Genomic DNA, 26128 nt, shown 5'->3' on the forward strand with positions numbered 1-26128 from the left:
TATTAAAAAACAAAACCAAACAAAATTCTGCAATGGAATTTCCTGGAATTCACAATCCTTTTCAAATTTTCATAATTGCATGTTTTTGAACTTTACAGAAGAACACGATTGCACTTATTTACATGACAGTCTTCTATATAATAAAAAGAGCCATGTTTTATGATTGAATGATTCCAATTATCGTCCTTAATATCTTATCATTAGCCCAGCTTCTCTCTCCAAGCACATAGAAAATAGAATAAAGCAAAATAAAAGTTGTGTCTCCTAATAGAAGACAATTCCTGTTAAAGATGGTTTCTTTTAAACTTCTGTGTATTTCAAGAGGGATATAAAGTGCTTTAGAAGGAGTAAGGTAGGTGCCTGAGGTGGGGAAGAAGAAAAAGAGATTTATACAGAAAAAAACAAAATGAAACCCTGTAACTACACCATCTGAACTAATCATTTAAATATGCCTGTGACTTGTATAGAAGATAATGTTTGGGTAGAACAGCTACATAATTCACTACTAATTTTTTTCTTTAAACAATTAAGAACAAACCAAAGTCCAAATAAGTTACTGGTGAAAATGCCGTGGGGAGTAACTTTGGTGATTTTGAGTCATGTGGCAAATAAAACAAGGAAACAGTCTCATAATCTGAGTATCGCGAGAATGAGTTAGGGACCATTACACGTGGGATCTTCAGACTGGCTGAGAAGACCTCAAGGGGACGCTGAGTAAAATTCTAACAGTGACATTGTACGTTTTACAATGAAAGCACATAATCTGTGTTGGCAAGGGGTGGGGGGTGGGGAGGGTAATAAATCCACTGAATTTTTTTCTTGTTAGTAGGAAGGGACTAGACATTGATTAAGATGTCATGTCTGAACTATTTCTGAATGGTAAATTCATTCTTTGCAGGAGATTTTTTCCCCCCCAATGGAAATAATAATATCCTACCTAAAGAGGTTAAAATAAGTTGGGTTTTCCTTTCTTTTCACATTGCTGAGCTGTCAGTTGCTGGTCTTGATCTGCAGTCCACAGAATCAGTGTCTTGTATATATACTGCTTGGGAGGCTCTTCCCAGAAACTAGAATAATCATCCTTCCAGCTTGTGAACATTTAAAAGAATAACACCCATTATTTTTTCAAGAAATAAATGGAATGTAACTTTTCACAAGTACAAAATTACTTCAAGTTTTCTAAATATAAGGGACATCTCACTATAAAAATAACAACCCCTCCCTCCCCTCCCCCACCTCGACATCTCTTTCTAATTAGAAAATGGTACAACCATTTCAGATTACTAATGTGAAAGCAGGAAGTAAATATATTATGTACACGTACAAAACACGTCAGTGTCTCACACCATTTACATTCATATGAAAGAAATCTGTTTATTGATCTTCCTTTGCAATTTGACAAGAAAAAAGTTGAGATAACATTACAAAACAATTAGGCCCTTGTCTTAGAACTCTGTACAAACATTCCAGCCAGGGGCATCTCCTTTGCAAACAGAGCAAACGATATTCTTTCAACATTTTGTGGAAGGGGGCTGCTGACAGAGAGATGTTCCATGGGGCCCTCCTCCAATTTTCAGAGTTTGTGACATTCCTCCCTATTTTGACAAAAGTGGACCAAATTCTCAACTACTGAGGAAACTACAATAAAAGGCAAATCACTACTAGTTGTTGAGGAAATGGTGACTCTCGTCAAATGAGTTGGCTGAAAGGATAATGGTGAGAATTCCAGCAGAGGGCGCCCTGCTCCCTTGCAATAACATCCCGTTTCCCACTAAGTACCATAGACGCCAACACAAACACAGACTGCAAAGTCCTTATGTTAATAGTCCTGCCATTGCTTCGTGATCTATTACTACAGGCAATAGTTTGGTATTTTCTTCAAAAGAGCAGGATATGCTATATTTAACTAGCTCTTATACACGAAAATTCTTTGGCTATTTAAAATCCTCACATTCTCAAAGAGAACAATATTCTGAGTTCAATAAAGCGCTCAATTTGTCTGAAACTTTTGAGGGAAAAGGAGACTACGTACTCGACTGTCAAGATGGTGCAGTACTAAGGCCATGATGCTTTTTTTTTGTTTTCGATTTCTGGATTTCATAAGAGAAATCCAGCCTGCAAGAGAAAACCCCCTAAGATTTCATTCACAGTTTCATTCGATCAAGTGAACCAACTTCACTTTTATTTATGAGCACATTGGGAAAAAGTTAAACTAGCCACTGGAAGAAACATGTGTCCATTTGGATGGTGGACACGTTTGGATGGTCTTTGGTTTATACAGTACACATGGTCCCCACCTGATTTTCTCTGCTTCTCCAAGTCTTCCACTTGAATAAGGATGACAAGACCACAGATGTCTTGCCAAGCAACGACTTTAGGTGACTCAGAATGAGTCCCTGGGTTTTCTCCCTCCCTCTCTTCAGACCTACAGAGCCTCTGGAGAGAGACATGTTTTTGACTTATCATTATCCTCAACAAATATTTATCCAGTGGCCAGAGACAGAATGGCTTGGTGGTAAATCCAAATGTTAACAGGAGCACACAGATGAGAAGGTCTTTTAATCACAGAGATTTCTGGAGAAGCCACTTGGTCATGAAGCACTCAAGGCAGGCGTCACTCAGAGGCCAGTAAAGAGAGATGTAAATAACCTCAGCAGCTCCTTTGCAGAATGAGTGGGTTTTGCAATTCAAGGACTTGATAATGAAGAGTCTACATCCAGGATCTGGATGCACTGCTTGAGTTTTGGGATGATTAATTTAGTGACACCCAAAGGCTCAAAGAGCACAGTGTGGCTTCTCATCTGTGGGTCTTTAGAAATTACAAGGGGCCTGGAGTCATGAGATGGGGAGGGGGGAGGGCAGGAAGGTAAGAGGCAAGTGATGAGAAACGCACACCTGCTTCTCAGAATTAATTTATTTTTTAGATAATCCCAACCTTCTTTGCAATCAGGAGTGTTTAACTCATGAGCGTTAAACTCCTTAAGATGAACACAAGCCCCCAAAGAGGTGAGCTCTAAAATTCGAGGATGCTCATTGATTCGGGAAGAGCATCCATGTACATTCCCTGCCATCTTCTTTTCTAACTCCCTGTGGGTAAAAGCATCCCTGTGCATGAACGCTTAGTCATGTCTGACTCTTTGTGACCCTCTGAACTATAGCCCAGCAGGGTCCTCTGTCCATGGGATTTTTCAGGCAAGAATACTGGAGTGGGTTGCCATTTCCTCCTCCAGGGAATCTTCCCGACCCAGGAATCGAAATGGCATCTCTTGTGCCTCCTGCATTGCAGGAGGATTCTTTACCCACTGAGTCATCAGGAAGCCATATCCTCAGCACCTTTTAATTGCCCTCATCAAAAGTACTGTTCAGTTCCACCCATGCAAATATAGCACAGAGGGAGTTCTGTGATGCAGGGCACCTCATAAGGAACTACACGTCCCCCACTTTGGGGGAATGGTTTCTTTTTGCCTCTTTTTCAGTCTCGAGGAAGAAGTGGCCTCTCAGATCACTTACAAAGAGCAAGTTCTCATGCCAAGATGTTAAGAGGCAGGAGTGGACATCAGATACGGTACAGCCCATGTGTTTTTCCAAGAAATCCTAACCCTGGGGGCCCGTGGTGAACTGAGAAGGTCACAGATGCTGGGGGTGGAAGATAACAGGTTAGACAGTATTCTGAAATTGTTACCTTGCCATTATTTGCCTCGGAGTCTTTTATGGCAAGGAAGTCTTTTTTTTTTTTTTTAAGGCAATAGCTAGAGGTGGTCTGTGATAAAATTAGTGACATGAGAAGTGAAAATGAGGCAGACTCCACTACAGAGGAAGTTAATTTGCTTTTATAGTCAACTGGTTTTCCTCATCAGAACTGCAGAGAGAGATTCTGCCACACAATAAAAAGAAGAAAAACGTCAACAACAGGAATGACGGTAATCACAATAATAACACCTCTTCAGATCCACTAAGGTTTTTCTGTCCTGAAAGATGGGAAAAGGATGCATGTGGGGGTGTGCAGACAAAGAAAGAGATAGGCAGTCAGAGAGAGCCAGAGAGCCAGAGACACACCCAGACATAAAAGGAAAGAAATCTAAACGAAAGTATTATTAAAAAATGCTACCAGAAATGACCTCAGAGGCTCTGTTACCACAGAGGGTTGGATCCTTCCTCCACAGAGGGTGTGGCTCTCTCTGTGGTTTTCTGACAGGGTTTTGCTTTGATGAGGTTTCTTTGTTTTTAGTCCAGGTGATGCCTTCAACAGACAATGCTCTGCAAGAATTTTCATCTCGACTCGATGAACGTGATGGTATTAAGAGTCCAAGATAGGCTGTCTGTCATCGCTTTTGGTTCTGAAAGGATGTCAGCTTCAGGAATGTCAGAGCACTGAATTAGCCTGGGTACCAAGGGTTGGGATGACCGAATCCAGACCCAGGAGCATCCAGGATGTTTCCAGCAGAATGAGGGAAAACAAAACAAACAGAGAAACCTCTTTGACCTGTGACTGATTCATGTTGCTGTATGGCAGGGGCTAACACAATATTGTAAAGCAATTATCCCCCAATTAAAAACCACCACCAAAACACCCTCTTTGCCTCCATGATCATGATCATAACTCAGTGACGTCAGAAAAGGTAGATGCCTTTGCCGCTTTTAACTTTCTACCTTCTCCAAGCTCTCCATCACTCCCTGCCGGGATGACAGAGTTGACACTTTAGAGGTGATCCAAACCTAGAGATGAAATCAACATACTGATGCTCTATTCATGATCGAAGCTCAGTTCTGCACAAAGGGACCAGCCACACAGGACGCAGCAATTCCTAGAGGGGACTCTAAATTACTCTGAGGGAATGGGGATGCTCGTTTTCTTGCCCACATCCTTGGGGCCGAAGGGGGATTCTTACTTCTGAGTTGAGAGCTGGTTTCTGAGTTGCAGGGCATCATAATTCACCAATTCGAAGCTGGAAAGTCACAAGCTCCTAAGACTTCGCCTGTATTGAGAAGGCCACGCAGAGTCTCAGATTTGGAGTCAGTATGTACCTTGCCACTTTTTCCTCCCAAATCCATGATTTTAGCCATAGTGATGGGGCTAGGGGGCACTGGGTCTAGGAAAAGACCATCTGCAGGGGGACCAGGGGTGGAGGTAAATCTGCATTACTAGAATCTGGAATTCTGCTTGGCTCCTGAGTGACGCACATCCGTCCAAGGGTGGAAGTGAAGGATATAATTTTGTCTCAGCACCAAACCAACATGCTTTGGGTGACTTCTTTAAAAGACAAATAAACAAAAAAACCGGTCAAGGAAGTAACAGCAAATGGTCATGGACATCTGTGGTATGGTTAAACAGGTCCAGCAAAAATTTCAGGAAGGATGGTCTGAATATTTATCCATTATAGGACAAGTGGATCTCTGGGCCTCTCATTAGGCGACCTGGGTGGGATCCAGTTCTCTCTAGTGGTAATTAGGTTTTAACCCCTTTTCTTTGTAAGGGTCAGGAAATCTTGGGAGAACGTTGGAGAAGCTCTAGCCCTGTGTTCTCCAAGGGTGACCACGAGCCACATGTGGCTGCTGAGGACTGAAGCATTAGCCAGTCCAAATGGACAGCTGAGTGACTGTCGAATGCACACTGCCCTTAGTAGACTTAGTATGAAAAAGAATGCCAAGTATTTCATGAATACTTTTTATACTAATTACCGGGGAAACAGTAATGTTGGAACGAAGAAGTATATTATGGAAGTTACTCTTACCTGCTTTCTTTCACTTTTTAAAAATGTGGCCAGCAGAAAATTTGCAATTACATGTGGGACTTCTACTATATTTCTATTGGAGAGTGCTGGTCTAGACCCTACAGAAAAATGCACATCAAGTCTGCAGATGCTTCAAGAGGGTTCCCACACCCTTTGATACTTTCTATGAGCCACGGGGGGCCCAGGTCAGGGTTTATTCTTTGGGGGGGATGATCTGTGTGGGAATGACTCTTTCCATTTTTTTTTTTTTGGACCTTTGATGGACGTGAGTCTGAGTGAACTCCGGGAGTTGGTGATGGACAGGGAGGCCTGGCATGCTGCGATTCATGGGGTTGCAAAGAGTCGGACACGACTGAGTGACTGAACTGAACTGAACTGATGCCAGTTAATTACTTTTTTTTTTTCCTTAAAATTACCAAAGTCATGGGAAAATTCTTCAGAAGCACATCTTTGGTAAAGGAGAACCTTCTAGACTCAGGGAGCTTGCAGCAGAACCTTCCCAGGGTCAGGTCCACAGACTCAGCTCTGCCACCTGGGCTTGTCATCACTTAGGCAGCATCTTTTAGGGGCTGCTAGGCTACGGCACATATAAGCAACCAATTCCTGATCTACCCGGTCACTGGCAGGAAGAGAGAACACCCACTAATCCTAAAGGCATTTTCTCTCTGGGCATGGGATCCAATTTATCTAATTATCCTCTTCATTCCCTTTGACTTAATACCGAACTTTGTTTCGGACAAAGTGGACTGAAGGAGGGGTAGGTGGTACAGGCCTTTGCTGATCTAGAAAAAGAAACACCTTGAGATGAAGAATTCCACATTGAGAATGAGGATTTGAAGGTGACCAGAGACTGCAGACTCTGTGACTAAGTATGGTTTTTTAAAGCAAGGCAAAACAAAGCAACTCCTCCTTGGCCTTAGAACTTCCATTATTTAGACAGTCAGTCTCAGCCACACAGGCGTGCTGAGTCTCAAAAAGCTGTTATATGTTACATGTCAAGTAACTCTGCCTGCCCAAGGTAGAAAGTCTGCGGTGTGTCATCACTCACTGCTAAAAATGGGTCCCCCTGGCAAAATGCTCATTAGTGGTCCTAGGACCGGAAGGAGCCTCGGGTATCATCTTGTTAAACACCTTCTCTTTACAGATGCTGAAGCCGAGGCCCAGCAAGCACGCGGCTCATCTCCGCCTCCTGACTCTGGATTCGCATTGCCTTTACTCCTCCCTGCCTGGACACCCTGCGTTTCATGGCAGGAAGTGTTGGACTCCTACAGAGATGTGACATTTCTGGAGGTGGTGACCATTTTCTCTGCCTTTGCTGCCTACTTAGAAAGCATCAAATAGGAAATCGTTAAAAGCAGAGAAAAAAGAGCCTTCAGGGGTCTCCCCTGACATCTACACCGTGTTCCAGCAGGCAGCACAGGTTTACTGTTTTTGCATGAGGATGAGTGTGGCAAGGCAGAAGGGCCTCATCACATACGTAAAGAACTCAATGAGAGAAGCTTTCTTTCCCAGGTAACCCATGCCCAGCAGCATGGCCTTTCACAGATGTCGAGGTGATCCATATAATGGTCCAGAGAAACAATTTACACTGCCTTAGTCATCGGTGCATCTGGAGAGTCTCAAATGTGTTACAAAATTGCCCACTGAAAAAATAGCACATCTCTGTCATAGTTACAAAAAAAGAATAAAAACATAAAGAGTTTAAAAACACCAGGTGGATTTTCAGAATTCATTCTGATACCTCGTTTCCTCTCCCTCGGACTTTGTCTCTCAGTCAGGAGAAACTTGATTTTAACAATTCCCACGCTGTACTTGTTAGATCGAGGGTTCCATTACACCCCACCTCCCACCTCCCACTTGGTATCTAGATGCACTCGGGGGAGCCCTGGGAAGCAGTTTCCCAAGGATTCACCTGAATCCTTCCTCGAGGTCTGGTGAGGTTGAACAGAAGTGTACTGGAATTAAGGTAAGACCTGGATGCTCTCACAGCCCCCACTGTGTTGGATCCAAAGATGCTTGGATCTTTTCTAAAGCTTCCATCTCCTGCAGGACCCACTCGTGGAGGTAACAGGAGATTGTCGTAGCCTTGGGGAAACCAACGCAACAGACAGTTCACTTTCAGGAAGAGTATGTGGTATCTGGTTTGAAAATTAGGCTTGTCGTCCCAGCGACGGACAAGCCCTACAGCCACACAGAATGGCGCTAATGCCCCGAGAGGGAAATTGTGATTTCAGCATTTCAGTTAAAGACTGCTAAGACCCAGAAGGATTGACGTGCCTCCCTAGAGCTTCCTTCTCAAGTCACACGGGTCCTTAACAGAGCTGGGCAAGTGGAAGCCAGAGTGTGTAGCTGAAAAGCAAGAGCCGTGGCCTCCGCGGATTCAGAGCTCGGTGTTGGGCTCTCTGGCAGCTGGGAGTTTGAAGACCCACTTAAACGAATTTAGATTCTAAACGAAAGCTGGCCTTAGACTGTTTCAAGGTGCCGAGGCACTTCCCAAAGCCGTGCACACTTCATGCTGAGAGGTAAAGGCCATTAATCTCAGAGATGGAATACAAACTGGTCAGAGCAGGAACTGATGCTTCTATACAGAACTCGGTACAAAAGCTGGAGTGAATCAAAGGAAACACAAAGGGGTGAACATAACGTAAACTACACATAGTCCTTAAAAAGAAACCTCCAAAGAAATCAACCACGTTCCCCAAACAGGAAAGCAAGACCCCGGGAAAAACTGAAATGAAACTAAGAAGCCCTAAGAGTGTCCTTTCAGTCTGTTTCAGGAACTTCTGAAGTGTGTGTCTACAAGGACATGGAAGAGAAAATCAGCTTTCAGCTTCCCAGGTGCCAAGGCCAGGGCCTGCTGCAGAGATGGAGAAACTGCCTCCTGATGAACGTGACTTTGGATATTGCTTTGCGGTACCATTCTTGAGTGGAGCGCCCTGGAGTTGCCAAGGTGTTCTGGAGATGTGAGTGCCGGGTCCAATCTTGGGGCACTCCTCCCTTCCTTCCCCTCGCGTCCTACCATCCCTTTTTTCTCTATTTGCCGTTTCACGATTTCACCTCTTCGCAGTCTTGGTCGGTGGAAAGTTCTACATCAGACAGTCCAACCTCCATCGCCATGATCAGTGAGATATCAGAATCACTGCTTATAGCTGGCTCCTGCTCACCTGAGGGGGAAACAAAGCTCATGGTGAACACCGAGCTACATCGTCAGAGGCTTAATATGATTGCCTTTAATAACAGTTCATTGATGCCAAAGTCTGGTGGTACAGTGGCTCGCATAGCTGCCTTCCATTTCACTGAAGCTCAAGAGAAGGTATCAGGAAAACTGCCTAGTTTGTAAAAAATAAATACATAAGAAAAGAGTCTAGCTATCTTCTCATGCTAAGGGCGTGTGTGGTAAGTCACATCAATTTGTGATCCCACAGACTGTAGCCCACGAGGCTCCTCTGTCCATGGGATTCTCCAGGCAAGGATACTGGTGTGGGTTGCCACGCCCTCCTCCGGGGGATCTTCCTGACCCAGGATCAAACCCGCATCTCTTATGTCTCCTGCAGGGGCAGGTGGGTTCTTTACTGCCAGGGCCAACTGGGAAGCCCTCACACTATGAGAAGATGTATCTTATAAGTATATATCTAAGGAGGAAAAAATACACTGAGTATCTCTAAGTAGGGCAACGAATTCTATATGGAAAAGCAGTTGAACAATTCACAGATGAAATGACTGATACATGTGTATAAAATTTTTAAGACTATAAAAACATGAACAATAAGATCAAGGGTATATGTTACCCTGGGGAACTTCCCTGGTGGTCTAGTGGTTAAGACTTTGCACTTCCATTGCAGGGGGCGCTGGTTTGATCTCTAGTCAGGGAACTAAGATTCTGCATGCTGCATGGTGGCCAGAATAAAAAAGTATTATGTCATGCTGGGAATATTTGTAAACAATTCACTGAGGGTTGTGTTCTTAATGTACAGAGAACTTTCAAATAAATAAGAAAAACTAAGAGTCCAACAGAAAAAATGGGTAAAGGTTACTGTTATACAATTCACAAAAGAATGCAATACAACTGACCAACACATTTCAGGTAAAAAGGAGCTACTCCTTTTTGTTATGAAATCTTCACTCTTTAAAAAAGACTGTATTACACACATTGCGGGAGATATTTTGATCAACTGCATTCAGATCTGTGAAATTTTCACCCTGTAATTTCATTTCCACAGTATATTACAGAGAAATAATCAGATATGCAAAAATATCCATTTAAGCATTATTTATAGCAGCAAAACATTGCAAGTAACAAAGCCTAACAATAAAAAATATCTCAGTGAACTATGTTACTTCTAAAAGACAATCTTCTTGTTATAATTATTAAAGTGATATTTCCAAAGAGTCTGTATTTACGGAAGAAAATGCTCCCAGTAAATGAAAACAGAAGTATTCAAAGCTTTCTGTGCAGTGAAGTCAACAGAGAAAGTTAACTGGAAGTAAGAAAGCCAACAATATTAATAAGAGTTGTCTCAAATTTGGGGATTTATAATTATTTTCTTTTCTTTAAAAAATTTAGCTTTACTCCTAAACAAGCTTCAATGAATATATATCATTATTCACTCAACATATAACTGAGTCCCTACTATATGCTAAGAATTGTGCTAGCTGTAGGGATATAGGGGTGAAAATGAGGCAATTTCAGTCCTCAAGGAGCTTACTGTTCAGTAGGCAGGCAGACCATTGACTTGTCAATTACACCCCAACATGATAAGCTCTTTGTTGTAAGCTGTACCTGGTGTTATTGGAGGTAAGGGGGCTACGTAACCATTTGCTGAGTCTAAGAAAGCTTTCCACTGGCTGCCATGTCTAAACTGAGCCCTATAGGTTAACTTGTATTTCAGCCAGACGAATGAGAAGGATGAATCTTTTAAGCACTAGCAATAGCATGTACAGACGGTTGGAGTTGATAGACAGCTTTGTGCAGACATCAGATTGTATTTAAATATGACTGGGATGCAAAGGTAAGTTAGGGAGTATGAACAGGGGAGGCGGGGGAGCTCAGCTGCCTGTAACTATAATAGAAAGCGTTAATTGCTCACTTGTGTCTGACTCTTTGTGACCCAATGGACTATAGCCCACCAGGCTCCTCTGTCCATGGGATTCTCCCAGGCAAGAATACTGGAGTGGGTTGCCATTCCCTCTCCAGGGGATCTTCCCCATCCAGGGATCAAACCCGGGTCTCCTGCATTGCAGGCAGATTCTTCACCATCGGAACCACCAGGGAAGCCTATAAGGCAGCTTTAAAACCAGAAGATCTTGTATGTTCCATTACCCTACAGAAGAAAGACGCAATTAAAGACCAACAAAATATCTAAGTACTAAAGAATGCAGATGGTTATAACACAATTTTGTTTTCATAATCACTGATATAATTTCTTTATGTTGATGTACAGTTAAGAAAAAATAAACATGAGTTTCATGAAGGGCAGCGAATTTTCAAATGTTTACAAGGCGACAGACAGAGAACTGACAAAGAGTTATGGTCCTAAGAATCAGTTTTAGAGAAATAAAGTGTCTCACAGGGGTGTAGCCAACCTAAAGACTGAGATCTAAAGTGCAGACCCAAAAGTGCATGAGGTTCACATGATTATAGACAGAGGAATGGGCAGAATAAAACTTGGGAAGCAGATCTTGGGTAGAAGTATTTAGCTTTGTCAATGGTGGCATTCAACAAATATTCAGGGGACTTCCCTGGTGGTCCACTGGTTAACAATCTGCCTTGCAATGCAGGGCACACAGGTTTGAACCCTTGTTGGGGAACCAGGATCCCACATGCCAGGGAGCAACTCAGCCTGACCACTGCAACGAGAGAGTCCAGGAGCTGCAATGAAAGATCCCACGTGCCACAACTAAGACCTGACTCAGCCATATAAATAAGTAAACATAAAAAACACATGCACACAAATATTCAATACAATTATTCATGCAGAAAAAAGGTGAAATTGGATCCTTGCCTCACACCATATACATTCTAGGCTGGCTAAATAACTATTTCTACATCTGTTGATATATCTGTATCTACATCCATCTATACCTATACCTATGCTGTGCTGTGCTTAGTCGCTCTGTTGTGTCCAACTCTTTGTGACCCCCTGGACTGTAGCCTGCCAGGTTCCTCTGTCCATGGGATTCTCCAGGCAAGAATACTGGAGTGGATTGCCATGCCCTCCTCCAGGGGATTTTCCTAGCCCAGGGATCTAACCTGTGTTTCCTGCATTGCAGGTGGATTCTTTCCCAGCTGACCTACCAGAGAAGCCCGGCTATACCTATACCTGTACCTATGGTCCATCTTTATTTTCCGTGCATCTACTTCCTTCTCATTTATCCTCTTCTCCAGAGCTATCTGGTACCTTGCATCGCTGACCTTTGTGGAATTTTTTGATGCAGATGGGGGTGGTCCTCCTCTTCCTCACGTCTGCTTCAGTCAGTTCAGTTCAGTCGCTCAGTCGTGTCTGACTCTTTTCGACCCCATGAATCACAGCACACCAGGCATCCCTGTCCATCACCATCTCCCAGAGCTCACTCAGACTCACATCCATCGAATCCGTGATGCCATCCAGCCATCTCATCCTGGGTCATCCCCTTCTCCTCCTGCCCCCAATCCCTCCTAGCATCAGAGTCTTTTCCAATGAGTCAACTCTTGGCATGAGGTGGCCAAAGTACTGGAGCTTCAGCTTTAGCATCAGTCCTTCCAAAGAAATCCCAGGGTTGATCTCCTTCAGAATGGACTGGTTGGATCTCCTTGCAGTCCAAGGGACTCTCAGGAGTCTTCTCCAACACCACAGTTCAAAAGCATCAATTCTTCGGCACTCAGCCTTCTTCACAGTCCAACTCTCACATCCATACATGACCACAGGAAAAACCGTAGCCTTGACTAGACGGACCTTAGTCGGCAAAGTAATGTCTCTGCTTTTGAATATACTATCTAGGTTGCTCATAACTTTTCTTCCAAGGAGTAAGCATCTTTTAATTTCATGACTGCAGTCACCATCTGCAGTGATTTTCGAGCCCCAAAAAATAAAGTCTGACACTGTTTCCACTGTTTCCCCATCTATTTCCCATGAAATGATGGGACCGGATGCCATGATCTTCGTTTTCTGAATGTTGAGCTTTAAGCAAACTTTTTCACTCTCCTCTTTCACTTTCATCAAGAGGCTTTTTAGTTCCTCTTCACTTTCTGCCATAAGGGTGGTGTCATCTGCATATCTGAGGTTATTGATATTTCTCCCAGAAGTCTTGATTCCAGCTTGTGTTTCTTCCAGCCCAGCATTTCTCATGATGTACTCTGCATAGAAGTTAAATAAGCAGGGTGACAATATACAGCCTTGACGTACTCCTTTTCCCATTTGGAACCAGTCTGTTGTTCCATGTCCAGTTCTAACTGTTGCTTCCTGACCTGCCTACAGATTTCTCAAGAGGCAGGTCAGGTGGTCTGGTATTCCCATCTCTTTCAGAATTTTCCACAGTGTATTGTGATCCACACAGTCAAAGGCTTTGGCATAGTCAACAAAGCAGAAATAGATGTTTTTCTGGAACTCTCTTGCTTTTTCCATGATCCAGCGGATGTTGGAAATTTGATCTCTGGTTCCTCTGCCTTTTCTAAAACCAGCTTGAACATCTGGAAGTTCACGGTTCATGTATTCCCGAAGTCTGGCTTGGAGAATTTTGAGCATTACTTTACTAGCATGTGAGATGAGTGCAATTGTGCGGTAGTTTGAGCATTCTTTGGCATTGCCTTTCTTTGGGATTGGAATGAAAACTGACCTTTTCCAGTCCTGTGGCCACTGCTGAGTTTTCCAAATTTGCTGGCATATTGAGTGCAGCACTTTCACAGCATCATCTTTCAGGATTTGAAACAGCTCCACTGGAATTCCATCACCTCCACTAGCTTTGTTTGTAGTGATGCTTTCTAGGGCCCACTTGACTTCACACTCCAAGATGTCTGGCTCTAGATGAGTGATCACATCATCATGATTATCTGGGTCATGAAGATCTTTTTTGTACAGTTCTTGTTTTCTCCGCATGGTTATGTGCTCAGCACCACCTGGTGGAAGCTTTCACTCTGCAATCATAGTGAGCAGTGGGCAAGGGATTTGGGCAGGACACAATCCGCACAGCCAGAGACAGAGGATTGCTCTGATTTTTAGGTCCACTAAGTCACTGATGCTTTATTCATTTCTTCCCAGTTGCCCAAATTTTGCCAGGGTTTCTTCTTACATTTTCCCTGTCCATGTTGGAAAATAGCTTTGCTATCGCTTTTGTGGAGTTTTAGGAGTGCTTAGAAGTAATTTCATGTGTTCAATCCACACTTTTTACTCAGTGTTCTCCATAAACATCACTTTTACAATGATAAAATTATATGGGTTTCCCTAGTGGTTCAGACAGTAAAGACTCTGTCTGCAATGTGGGAGACCTGCATTCAATCCCAGGGTTAGGAAGATCCCCTGGAGAAGGGAATGGCTACCCTCTCCAGCATTCTTGCCTGGAGAATTCCATGGACAGAGGAGGCTGGCAGGTTACAATCCAAGGGTCACAAAGAGTTGGACATGACCGAACAACTAACACTTAAAATTATATTTATGAGAGCTGGGATCCTATCTTACTTTAGGAGGCTGTAGTCTCAGCTCTAAGTAATTATACATGTTACTCTGTGTAAGTCACTTTCTCCTCTGGGGCTAAAGTTTTAAAATCTATAAAATGAGAGTTGGTGTATTAGATGTCTTTCCAGCTGTTGCAGTTTACTTGTATATATGTTGATGCAAGTCTAGCACAGTGCCTCAGACATGGTGGGTGCTCAATAAATAATTATTTAATAAAATCACCAGTGATAAAGAGTTGTAAGCTTTTCTTTTGCCATAACTCTTCAACATGTTGTTTTCCACTAAAAAGTTTTCTCTTAACAAAGAAGAAAGCCTGCAATTGTATATTTAGTACAAGTATGCACTAAATGAGAAAATTCACTGCCCTGAGGTACAAAGAAAATGGGAATATTCTTATTCCTGGAGATAAAAAATGAGGGCTAAGGATATGGAAGCAATGTAAGTGTCCAAGATAGATGAATGGATAAAGAAGATATATGCATATACAGTGGACTACTGCTCGGTCATAAGAAAGAACACACTATTGCCATATGCAGCAACATAGATAGACTGGGAGGGTGTCATGCTAAGTGAAATAAGTCACATGGAAAAAGACAAACGCTGTATAATGACACTTATATGTGGAATCTAGAAAATACAACAAACTAGTAAATACAAGAGAAAAGAAGCAAACTCATAGATACAGAGAACAAACTATGGTTACCAGTGGGGTGAGGGGCAAGATAAGGCTGGGGGACTGGGAGGCACAAACTAATGTAAGACAGGCTGCAAGAATGTAGTACAATACAGAGAATATAGCCAATATTTTGTAATAACTGTAAATGGAGTGTAACCATTAAAAATTGTATAAAAATTAAAAAAAATAAAATGAGGTCTATGTTGCAGAGGTATATCCTCCCCCTTCCCACCGCTTCCCCTTTGGCATCTGCCTCCGCCTCCTTGTTCTTTTGGGCAATAGTCCATGAATCAATTCAACTCATAAGAAGCCAAATATTATAGCTCACAAGTAAACCACGAGTCAACCAAAGAGCTCATCACTGAGTGATTCTATGGCTTTCAACAGAGCAAGTACCAAAACATAGCACAGGTAAGAGCTGACTGGTACACAGATAGCTCACTGTACCTGCAGCTTCTCACCTTCACTCCTGTCTTCTCAGCCACCAGCCTCAGCAGATTTCATGGCTTCATTCTCACTACGGTGCTTTCTAAGTTGGAATGTGTGAATTGAAAGAAAAAAGGGCCGTGTGGACTGCTATAACTATTGGCTGTTGAATTTATGATGCTATTTTGGAAACTGACTGTCCTGCGTGGCTCTAGGCAAAGATAAATTCAAATCATTGCAAGGATTTGCCAAAAGATGGTTCAATTTTCATGATGGGACATTTCATCAACCACAGTATCTAATCACTTTTCATTCCAAAACTGTAAAAAATGATCTGAAGACATCTGAAATTATTCTTTAGTCTGTGCTATGTTCTTAATTGAACTTGATTTGTTCCATAATTTTTAAAAACAGAATTTTTTTCTTTAATCGAAAGAAGAAAGAAAATATTAGTCGCTCAGTCATGTCTGACTCTTTGTGACCCCATGGACTGTAGCCTGCCAGGCTCCTCTGTCCATGGGATTTCCCAGGCAAGAATACTGAAGTGAGTTGCCCTTTCCTTCACCAGGGGATCTTTTTGCCCAGGGAGCAAACCTGGGTCTCCTGAATTCCAGGCAGATTCCTTACTATCTGAGCCACTAGGGAAGGCTCTCTTTAATCAAGGCAGATGTTTTAATTTGAGACCATAATACTACAAATAAAAATGCTGACACTAAAACATTTAGAAAGTTCTCTGTAGGTGGAACTAATTGAGGAGTATAAAATAACTGTTAACAGTAAAAATGTTCACTGAATTTTACCTTCTTTCTTGTGAAAGTTAATATAAAATGAATACAAAAATAGCACTGGTCTTTATTGATTTCTCACAACAACCCTTTGATGTGTGGGTATTACTATTTCTATTTCACAGATGAAAAAATATTTAGTCCATTTGACACAGTTGCCCAATACGACTAGACACTCTTCCTTTCTTCTGTTTCATTCATTTTAAGGACATTGAGAGAATTTAAACAGGGAGTAATATGACCTGCTTAATATTTTAAAAGATCACTCTTGCAGTTAAGTGAAGAATAGACTGGTAGGTCAAGGGTGGGGGTAATCCAGCAAAAACCACTGCAGCAAAACAGATGCAACATGGTGATGGTGTGTTATAACAGGAACAGAGGTAAGACGTTATATTAAAGTAATATTTTATTTTTTTACTACTTTTTAATTTTTATACAACTTTAAAGGTTGTATAATTTCCATTATAGTTATTACAAAATATTGGCTATATTCCCTGTGTTGTACAATGCATCCTTGAGCCAGTTTTATATCCAATAGTTTGCGTCTTTTAATTTCCCACCCCTAAATTACCTCTTACCCCATCCTCACTGGTACCCACTAGTTTGCTCTCTATATCTACGAGTCTGCTTCTTTTATGTTATATTCACTTCAGCACAGAGAAAGTATTTTGGTGGATTTAAAGATTGATCCCAAGTATCTAACACTCCATCTTGAATCTTTTTATCATAATGTTAAAAAGCATCTGCTTAGATGGTAAGCAGAAAACACTGCTTTAAATGGAGCTCTTGTGACCTATTTTGTTGACTCATAACTACTACTTTCATATATTAGCACATTTAATTCTAAGTAAAATCCATCAGTAGGCTAACTGTGGTTAACCAAAAAATTCTTAGTGGCGGGATTTGTTTTTATTAATTCCATTTAGTCCATAAATTATTCATATGGACTTTGGTTTCTTTCTTTCTTCTTTAATACAAAGAATGTTACCTAAAGAGTTCAGTTCAGTTCAGTCGTTCAGTCGTGTCCAGCTCTTTGTGACCCCATGAACCGCAGCACGCCAGGCCTCCCTATCCATCACCAACTCCCGGAGTCCACCCAAATTCATGTCCATTGAGTCAGTGATGCCATCTAACCATCTCATCCTCTGTCGTCCCCTTCTCCTCCTGCCTTCAAACTTTTCCAACATCAGGGTCTTTTCAAATGAGTCAGCTCTTCACATCAGGTGGCCAAAATATTGGGAGTTTCAGCTTCAACATCAGTCCTTCCAATGAACAGCCAGGACTGATTTCCTTTAGGATGGACTGGCTGGATCTCCTTGCAGTCCAAGGGACTTTCAAGGGTCTTGTCCAACACCACAGTTAAAAAGCATCAGTTCTTCGGCGCTCAGCTTTCTTTATAGTCCAACTCTCATAGATTTCCTTTTGTGAAACGGACACTGCAGCTGTAGTTTTGCTGTGGGTTTGCTGTAACTATCTCTATAGCAGTGGGCCTGGATGACAACCTGAGATGTGGCCTTGGGCAGGATGGGGTCTGTCTCACTTAACATGCTCTGGCCCATCCATTGTCAACATTCCCATCCCTCCATAAATAGGAGGCACTTGGTACATGTTTGAAGCAGTGAAACTGAATTTCCTCTCTGGACATGGGGTGTCACAGGGTGATGCATAGGGTGTCAAGTTTTATGTTTTATTAACTAACAACCATAGAGTGCTTATTGACTACTTAGCATTAATAAATGGCAGGGACTATCTATCTAAGTACTTTAGATTGTCCAATTGAATATTCACAATTAACTTGTGACAAAGGAAGAATTATTATTCCTATTTTCAAGTGTTAAAACTAAGGCTCAGAAAAGTAAAAAAACTTCCTGGGTTTACACGACAGTAAGAGGCTGATTCCGAATTCACACTGAGGCCTCTCTGATACCAGAGTTCATGAACGTGACTGCATCCATACTTCAGAGTTGAGAGTCAGTCTGAGGATGTCCCAGGCAAGAGTGCTGGAGTGGGTAGCCATTTCCTTCTCCAGGGGATCTTCTTGACTCAGGAATTGAGGCCATGTCTCCTGCATTGGCAGGCGGATTCTTCACCACTGAGCCACCAGGGAAGGCCTAAGCACCAGGAGCAATGGCCAGAAGATGCTGACTTTCCGGGGAGTCCACGTATCCACAGTTACATACACGCCTATATGGTTATGTGCATATACGCATTTTTCTGGGGAGAGGGTTGCTTTTACTAGATTCTCACAGAAACAATAAAAGTCTCAGAAGCATGCACCTAAGAGGTTTTGTGCCTAATATAAGCTGTTCTTTGTTTTCGGCTGTGTCACGCATCATGTGTGATCTTAGTTTCCTGACCAGGGATCGAACCTGTACTCACTGCGGTGGAAGTGCAGAGTGTTAATCTCTGGGCTGCCAGGCAAGTTACCAGGGTAAGTTGAGGAAAACACTGTTGTCTGTAACCAGGAATGGCTTGGCTTTTTATTTTTCTTTAAATGCATTTTTTGGTTTACATTTCACTAACTGTGTGTTTTATTAACTTGACAGGACACTTTTCATCTGAAATCTCTGCTTTCCTACTTGATTGTTTCTAAATGATGGTTATTCAAAGCTAGAGCAGAAAACAGCCATCCTAGAATGCCTTTGATATTTACTCCACTGTCTGAGCTTTGAAAGGAGGCGCAGAGCAGTAGTGGCTGGAATAAATCCTTCTCTGTTGGGAATTAACAAACATTGCCCTCATAATACGGTCTCTGTGTTGAGAGAAAATAAGGGGTTGACGAATATCAACCCTCAGGTATTCTGATTCTCTGGTAAGTCTGATGTTCACGTGTTCTGCACCACATAAAAGCTTACTTCCCCCCACCATGTACTTGAAAAATTAGTTTTCAAAGAAATTAGCATCCTTCTGGACATTGCTTTGGATGCTGAGGCCTTCCCAGGTGGCTCTGTGGTAAAGAACCTGCTTGCCAGTGTAGGAGACATGGGTTTGATCCCTGGGTCAGAAGATCCCCTGGAGAAGGAAATGGCACCCCACTCCAGCATTCTTGCCTGGAGAATCCCATGGACAGAGGAGCCTGGCAGGCTACAGTTAATGGGGTTGCAAAAGAGCTGGACACGACTTAACAACTAAACAACCAACACTGCTTATATATATATATTCCCTGTTGTAATCTTAGTGGGAAAGTTGCTTCAATTCCAAATGCAAAGTATTTTCAGTAAGGAGATGTGTCTCTTTCACATGTATTCCTTGCTTTTTTCTCTTTTGCTTAATAAGAATTTTTGAGAAGATAAACTTCTGATTTGGCTTAAATTTTCTGTGTTATGAGTAGATTCTGCTGTGGGGATGGTGAATCTTTGGGGCACTTTCTTCAGAGGCTGTGCAACAATATTAACAAGAATTCCAGGCATTGCTCTAAGCAATTACACATTATGTATGTCATCCTCACAAAGATGGTCTGGAATAGACGAATGATTACCCCAGTGACAGCTTCACATTTTACAGGTGAAGTCACCTTGTATAAGGTCAAGAACAGAAAGAGGCAGAAATGGAATCCCAACCCAACAGCCAGTGGTGTCGACAGCTATGCTATTGTGCAATGGCCGTGGCATAGCTGCTAGATTTCTATTTGGCTGCTGTGGTTTAGTTGCTCAGTCATGTCTGACTCTTCACGACCCCATGGACTGTAGCCCACCAGGCTCCTCTGTCCATGGGATTTCCCAAGCAAGAATACTGGAGTGGGTTGCCATTCCCTTCTCTAGGGGATCTTCCGGACCCAGGGATCGAACTCGCGTCTCCTGCTCTGACAGGTGGGTTCTTTCCCACTGAACCATCTGGGAAGCGATAGGTTATTCCCGAAGATGATACTTGGCCATCTTGGAGAACCAAACATTCCAGGCTTACAATATAAATTCACCCATTTTAGCCAAGTGACTCCTAAAAACTGTTCAGATGTAACAGGGGAACTTTTGCCTTTTTGAATGTTTGCTCTATAATCATAAATGTAAACATGGTGAGCTCAAATCAGGAAAATTCTTTCTCACCTGGGGACATTTACAGCATTGTTTTTTATTTTGACTTAGTAAAGGAGAACTCCCTGAAGTTTGGATATCAAATTAGATCACAACTTAGGATTTCACTCTTTGCTTTTTTCTCTTTGTCACTGGTTTTCTTTCCCTGTGACACTTCACCTAGCAGAGGAAGATTTTCTCCAATTGCTCAAATTCCTTTTGATTTCATTAAAAATTCATTCATTGAGTAATTGCTTACTGAGTGCCAAGAGAAGGCATAAGGTGATTTTTGCATTAGTTGTACATTAGTTTTTACAGGAGAGAAAGCAAAATCTAGTGAACATTTATGCTGTTAATAGCTATTTTACAATTCCTAATTAGTACTACCTACAGGAAACCTTCAGCATGAAGCATAATATCTGGTATATGGAATGCTCTTGGTAATTGTGACTATGATTCGAATGAAAAAAGATTAAAGAGGGAAGGCTAGCAGATATGTTTAGAGAGACAGGTAGATATCATGCAGATATTCATTTCTTCAATTATAAAATTATATTTTATAATAAAATCATAAATCACATTAATTTATATTGCAAGTAGAAATTTATCTATAGGCTTCATGTATTCATGCATTAATTTATCACTTGTTCATCCAATAGGAATTTATTGAACACTTCTTAGGTACACAGCACTGTTGATGACCTTTGGAGGAAATAAAGATGAACTAAACACAGGCTCTGCTTTTAACTTGAAAGCAATCTAGTAAAAGAAATCATATTTGTGTCTATATACATCTAATACTGGAGAAGGAAATGGCAACCCACTCCAGTATTCTTGCCTAGAGAATTCCATGGACAGAGGAGCCTGGCAGGCTCCAGTCTGTAGGGTCACAAAGAGTTGGCCACAGCTGAAGCAACTTAGCACATACGTATGCTCATCAAATATTAGATGATATATGTTAAAAGAGAGGTATCGATAAAATGCTAGAGAAACAGAAAGGGAAGGAAAACTTCATCTCCAGCTGGGTAACCCTCATGAAGTAGGTTACATGTACACCAGTGGTGAGAACTGACTAGTGCTGGGAAGTATGGAGATGAGGAAGATGGCATTTCTTTTAAGAGATATAAGTGCCTGTTACATCTGAATGATTTTAGGAGGCACTTGGCTAAATGGATGAATTTACACTGTAAGCCTGGAATGGCTGGTTCTCTAAGGTGGCCAAGCATTGTCTACAGGAAGACGGCTTTTCTTTGAGGAGAACCTACCTGACTAACCATCATCAGAGCAAATGTCAAGGCGTGCGGATGGTTTGATTCAGCTGTAGCTTAGGATATGGAGAACCACAGCAAAGGACCAGATCAAGCCCATAGCCACTCTGCCCTCATCTTGCCCTCTGTGCGTTCCCGTTCCATAGGGAGCCAGAAGACTGGGAACTACATTTCCCAGCTTCCTTTGCCAGTTGGCTATCTCTTAGGTCCTGCCAAGGAGATTGGAAGGTGGGAGGAGGCCCCTGCGCTTCCAGTTCAGGTGGGTCCCTGTGGGCTCCAGAAGTGTTGGCCATGCCTTCAACAGAATCAGAGAGAGAAGGATCCTGACCACCTACTCAGAACTGGCGGTCTCCCCAGCAGAAGCCAGACGGTTCTGGCAACATCAGAATAGTGGAAGTGTGCTCAGGATCTCGGGATATCTTGCTCCTCCAGTTTTTGATAAATCTACTTTAATGAAGCATGATTTTGATGAGTTTTGATGGATGTGATGGATGTAAGTACTCGATTTCTATTTCCCCCAGAGTTTTGTCTTCTCTCTTTATGGTCATTTCCTCCCTCTGTCCCTGGCCTCAGCTTACATCTGATCTGCTTTCTTTTTCATAACTCTTTTTCAGGGTTTGTCAACAGTGGCACAATTGATACTTGGGGCTGGAGAATTCTCTGTTGTCAGGGGAATGTCCTGGGAATTGCAGGGTATTTTACAGCATTCTTGGTCTGTGCCCGTTGATGGCAACAGCACCACCCTCTCCCCAGTTATGACAATCAAAAACTCTCCAGTCACTGCCAAACGCTCTCTGAGACAAAATCACCCCTAGTGGGTAACCATGGCTGGAGATAAATATGTATTTTCTGTAATTCTATGTATCGGCAATTTTATAGTATGTACTCTTGTGTCTGGTTTCTTTCACTCAGTATACTCATTGTGAAATCCATTAATGATGTTGCATATATCAATAGTTCACACCTTTTTATTGCTGAATAGTGATTCATTGTATGGATAGATCACATTTTGTTTATCCATTCATAAAGTGATGAACCTTTGGATTATTTCCAGTTATCTGGCTACTGTAAATAAAGCTTCTCTGAACATTTATGTGCAAGTCTTTTTGAGGGCATACATTTTCATTTCTCTTGAGTAAATACCTAGAAGCACATTGCTGGGTCCATATGGTGGGTATATGCAACTACATGAGAAAGTGCCAATTTTTTTTTCCTTTTTGGTGGCAAAAAATCACAATGCATTAAATTCACTCTCAAAACAACATCCAAGTATACAGTACAATACTGTCGACCACATGCACATTGTACAACAGATGTCCAGGACACCACCATCTTGCATGATTCTTGCGAGATAAGGGTCCAACTCCTTTCTTTTGCTTGTGCATTTCCAGTTTTCTCAGCACCATCTGTTGAGAAGATTATCCTTCCCCATTGTGTAGTCTTGGCATCCTCATCACAGAGAATTTGACCATATATGTGAGGGTTTATTTTCAGGCTCTTTCTTTGCTTTCCTTGGACCGCATGTTTTTATGCTAGTTCTACACTGTTTTGATGATGGTAGCTTTGTAAGATACTTTGAAATCAGGAAGTGTGAGGCCGCTAGCTTTGTTCTCAGAGAATCATTTTGGCTATTCAGGGTTTTTTGGATTCCATATAAATTTAAGGATTTTTTTTTAAGTTCTGCAAAACATGACACTGGGATTTTGATAGAGGTTGCACTGAATCTGTAGATTGCTCTTTCTAGTATGAACAGTTTACAATATTAAGTCTCCCAATCCACAAATAGGGGACAGCTATCTATTTATTTGCATCTTTTATATTTTTTCAGCAATGTTTTCTAGTTTTTAGTGTACAAGTCTTTCATCTCCTTAGTTCAGTTTACTCCTAAATACTTTTATTCTTTTTGATGCTACTGTATGAGATTGTTTCCTTAATTTCCTTTTCAGGTTGTTCATCATTAGTGTATGGAAAAGCAACTGGTTTCTGTGTGTTTTGTCAAATGCTTTTTATGAATCAATTGAGATGACCTTGTTATTTTTATCCTTTGTTCTACTAAATTGGTGTATCACATGCAGAGATCTATAACACATTTCAAGTTAATTTTGTGTATGGTGGAAGATAAAGGCTGGTGTTCAGTTTCTCCTGACACTTTTGTAATCAATTTCTTGTATTACATTCCCCTATTTTGAAATACCTAGAGCAATTTTCACTTTCCTATCTGGTCTCACTGAATACGGCAAAGGGGTTGGAAAGATAGGCTGTACTAAAACTGAAGCGTGATTTGAATGCCAGGCTGAAGTGCCATGACATTAACATAACTGGATTATATTATGTTTGTGCAAAAAAGTACTTGCTTAAATAAATTGGTGAAAATAAACAACCTCAGTTTCCTTATCAGTGAAATAGTGACAATAATATTTTTGTAGTCTATAACAACATCTGGTCTGTGTGTGTGTGTGTGTGTGTGTGTGTGTAAACACACCCACATAGGGCTTCACTTCACAGTGTCTGGCACATGCTGTGCCAGATAAGAGGCAGCTATTATTGTATTTAGCACATTTACTGAGAACATGCTTTATTCCTGTCCCATTAAGCCTCTTGGCTTCCTTCTTTGTCTATCGAGGTCCTGATGGACAAAGGGTGCCCTTTCTTTCTCTGGCCACTACCCCACTGTTTCTGTAATGCTCTATTTCTTCAGTGTGATCAGATGTAGGTTAATGCATCAACATTTCATAAAGAGCTCATTTGCCATGTGACAGCCTTATCCCTCTTGCTGGTACAAGTGTCGCTCTGTTACAAGATAGTCCAACATAAGAGCCAGAAGAAACTAGAGAACAGGCGCTGAGGGAAATACAAGATCTAGTTTAAAGGTCAAGCTGCAGAACACAGCAAAGCAGGGGATCCTTCACATCTCTCTAGAAGGGGCTGGGGCGGGGAGGACAGAAACAGGAGCACCGTTTCTGACACGTATTTTTTTAAAAGAATGAAGCAATTTAAATAGCGAAACTGTTGAGATCAAGTCCTCAAAAAAAGCTTACACAAATTATGGGCAGATAAATAGCCAAGTTTCCCGGCTGGTTTAGATGGTAAAGAATCTGTCTGCAATGAAAGAGAGCTGAGTTTGATCCCTGGGTCAGGAAGATCCCCTGGAGGAGACAATAGCTACCCACTCCAGGGTTCTTGCCTGAAGAATTCCATGGACAGAGGAGCCTGATGGGCTACAGTCCATGGGGTTGCAAAGAATTGGACATGACTGACTAACAGTAACTTTTTTCCAAAAAAACCTTTTTTCCCAAAAAGTTACTGGGTTACTGACCCAGCTCAGCATTAAACTAGAGATGCAACCCTGCCATGTGCACACTGGAGTCTCCCTAAACAGGCATCGTTTCACATCATCAACTTGTTCTACTAGCACAATTGATTTAAGGTTTTTGTTTTTTTAATAATTATTAATTTGGCTACACTGGGTCTTAGTTGTGGTATACAGCATCTAGTTCCCTGACCGTGGATTGAACTCAGGCCCGCCGTATTGGGAGTACGGAGTCTTAGTCTTTGGACCACCAGGGAAGTCCCCTTGATTTAAGGTTTTTAATATAGTTGTTGCTTCTGACCTTTCTGACCACCTACTTCTCTATAAAACGCATAGAGAAGCCTATTTAGAAAATGTCAAGACTGCAACTCATTTGTTTAGAAGAACTCAGACTGCCTCCTCCTCCGATAAATACTACATTATTCACCTTTGGCTGGTTTGATAACAGGTCACAACCTGGTGTTTTCCGGCAGGAGGGGTGGGCTCAAACTGGTGACAATACTAAGCCCTCAAGAACTGATAGACACACTGTTAGAAAAAGGGGCCTGATGTTTTGACCCAGAGCCTGAGTTAGTATTGCAGCAATAAATTACTGAGATTCACCTAGTTGGATGTGTTTACACACCTTCCTGGAAAACCTAATGGATTCTATCTTCAGCTTATAATAGCAAGAGCAGTGGGCCAGTCATGCATAAAATCTAATCACAACCAAACCCATTCCTCTGGCTCACAGGACGCAATTTCTAGCTCTTTGTATCTAGAACAAAACCCAGAATTTTAATCAATATTTGGCCATGCAGTGGGAACCCCTTGGCGTGAGTTTAGGGTGAGAATAAAGGTGATACAAATGAAGAAAGCTGTTCAACAAGGACAAGTAAAAGGGCAGAGGGAATAAGGGGAACATTAAGCTGACCAGACATTCATACTGCAGGGGACAACAAAGTGGGGGAGTGTGGGTGGGTAACAGGACTGTTAGGAAATAGCCAGGAAACGGCTGAATCTGGGACTTGAACTCAGCTCTTCGGTTCCTGTTCTGAAGGTGTTCACGGTGCCCCCTGACACCCTAGGTCCTGCAGTGCGGGAAATGGGAAGACCAAACAGCAGTGGAAGATGATGGTGATGACCACAAAGGGGATGACACCAACTAGGACAAGGATAGCTGAGGCAGCTCCCCCCAGACCCATCCCTCCCGGCTCCTCCCCTGGTACTCAGTGTAGCAGTATTCAGAGGCAGACGACTAATTAACAGTGCAGTGAATCTTTACTGAAATCAC

At 42.0% G+C, this 26128-nt stretch overlaps 1 protein-coding gene across 1 annotated transcript in view; it reads right to left on the reverse strand.

The window, feature by feature from the left end:
• The window catches only part of RNF150 (ring finger protein 150), a 283775-nt gene continuing 258995 nt past the window's right edge, over positions 1349–26128 (reverse strand). Inside the window, exon 7 of the mRNA XM_005691225.3 lies at positions 1349–8896. Coding sequence (XP_005691282.1) covers positions 8778–8896 — 119 coding nt within the window. The 3' untranslated portion in view covers positions 1349–8777. The remainder of the gene's footprint in view (positions 8897–26128) is intronic.

The sequence above is a fragment of the Capra hircus genome, chromosome 17, assembly GCF_001704415.2.
Source record: "Capra hircus breed San Clemente chromosome 17, ASM170441v1, whole genome shotgun sequence".
In the NCBI taxonomy this organism is placed as follows: domain Eukaryota; kingdom Metazoa; phylum Chordata; class Mammalia; order Artiodactyla; family Bovidae; genus Capra; species Capra hircus.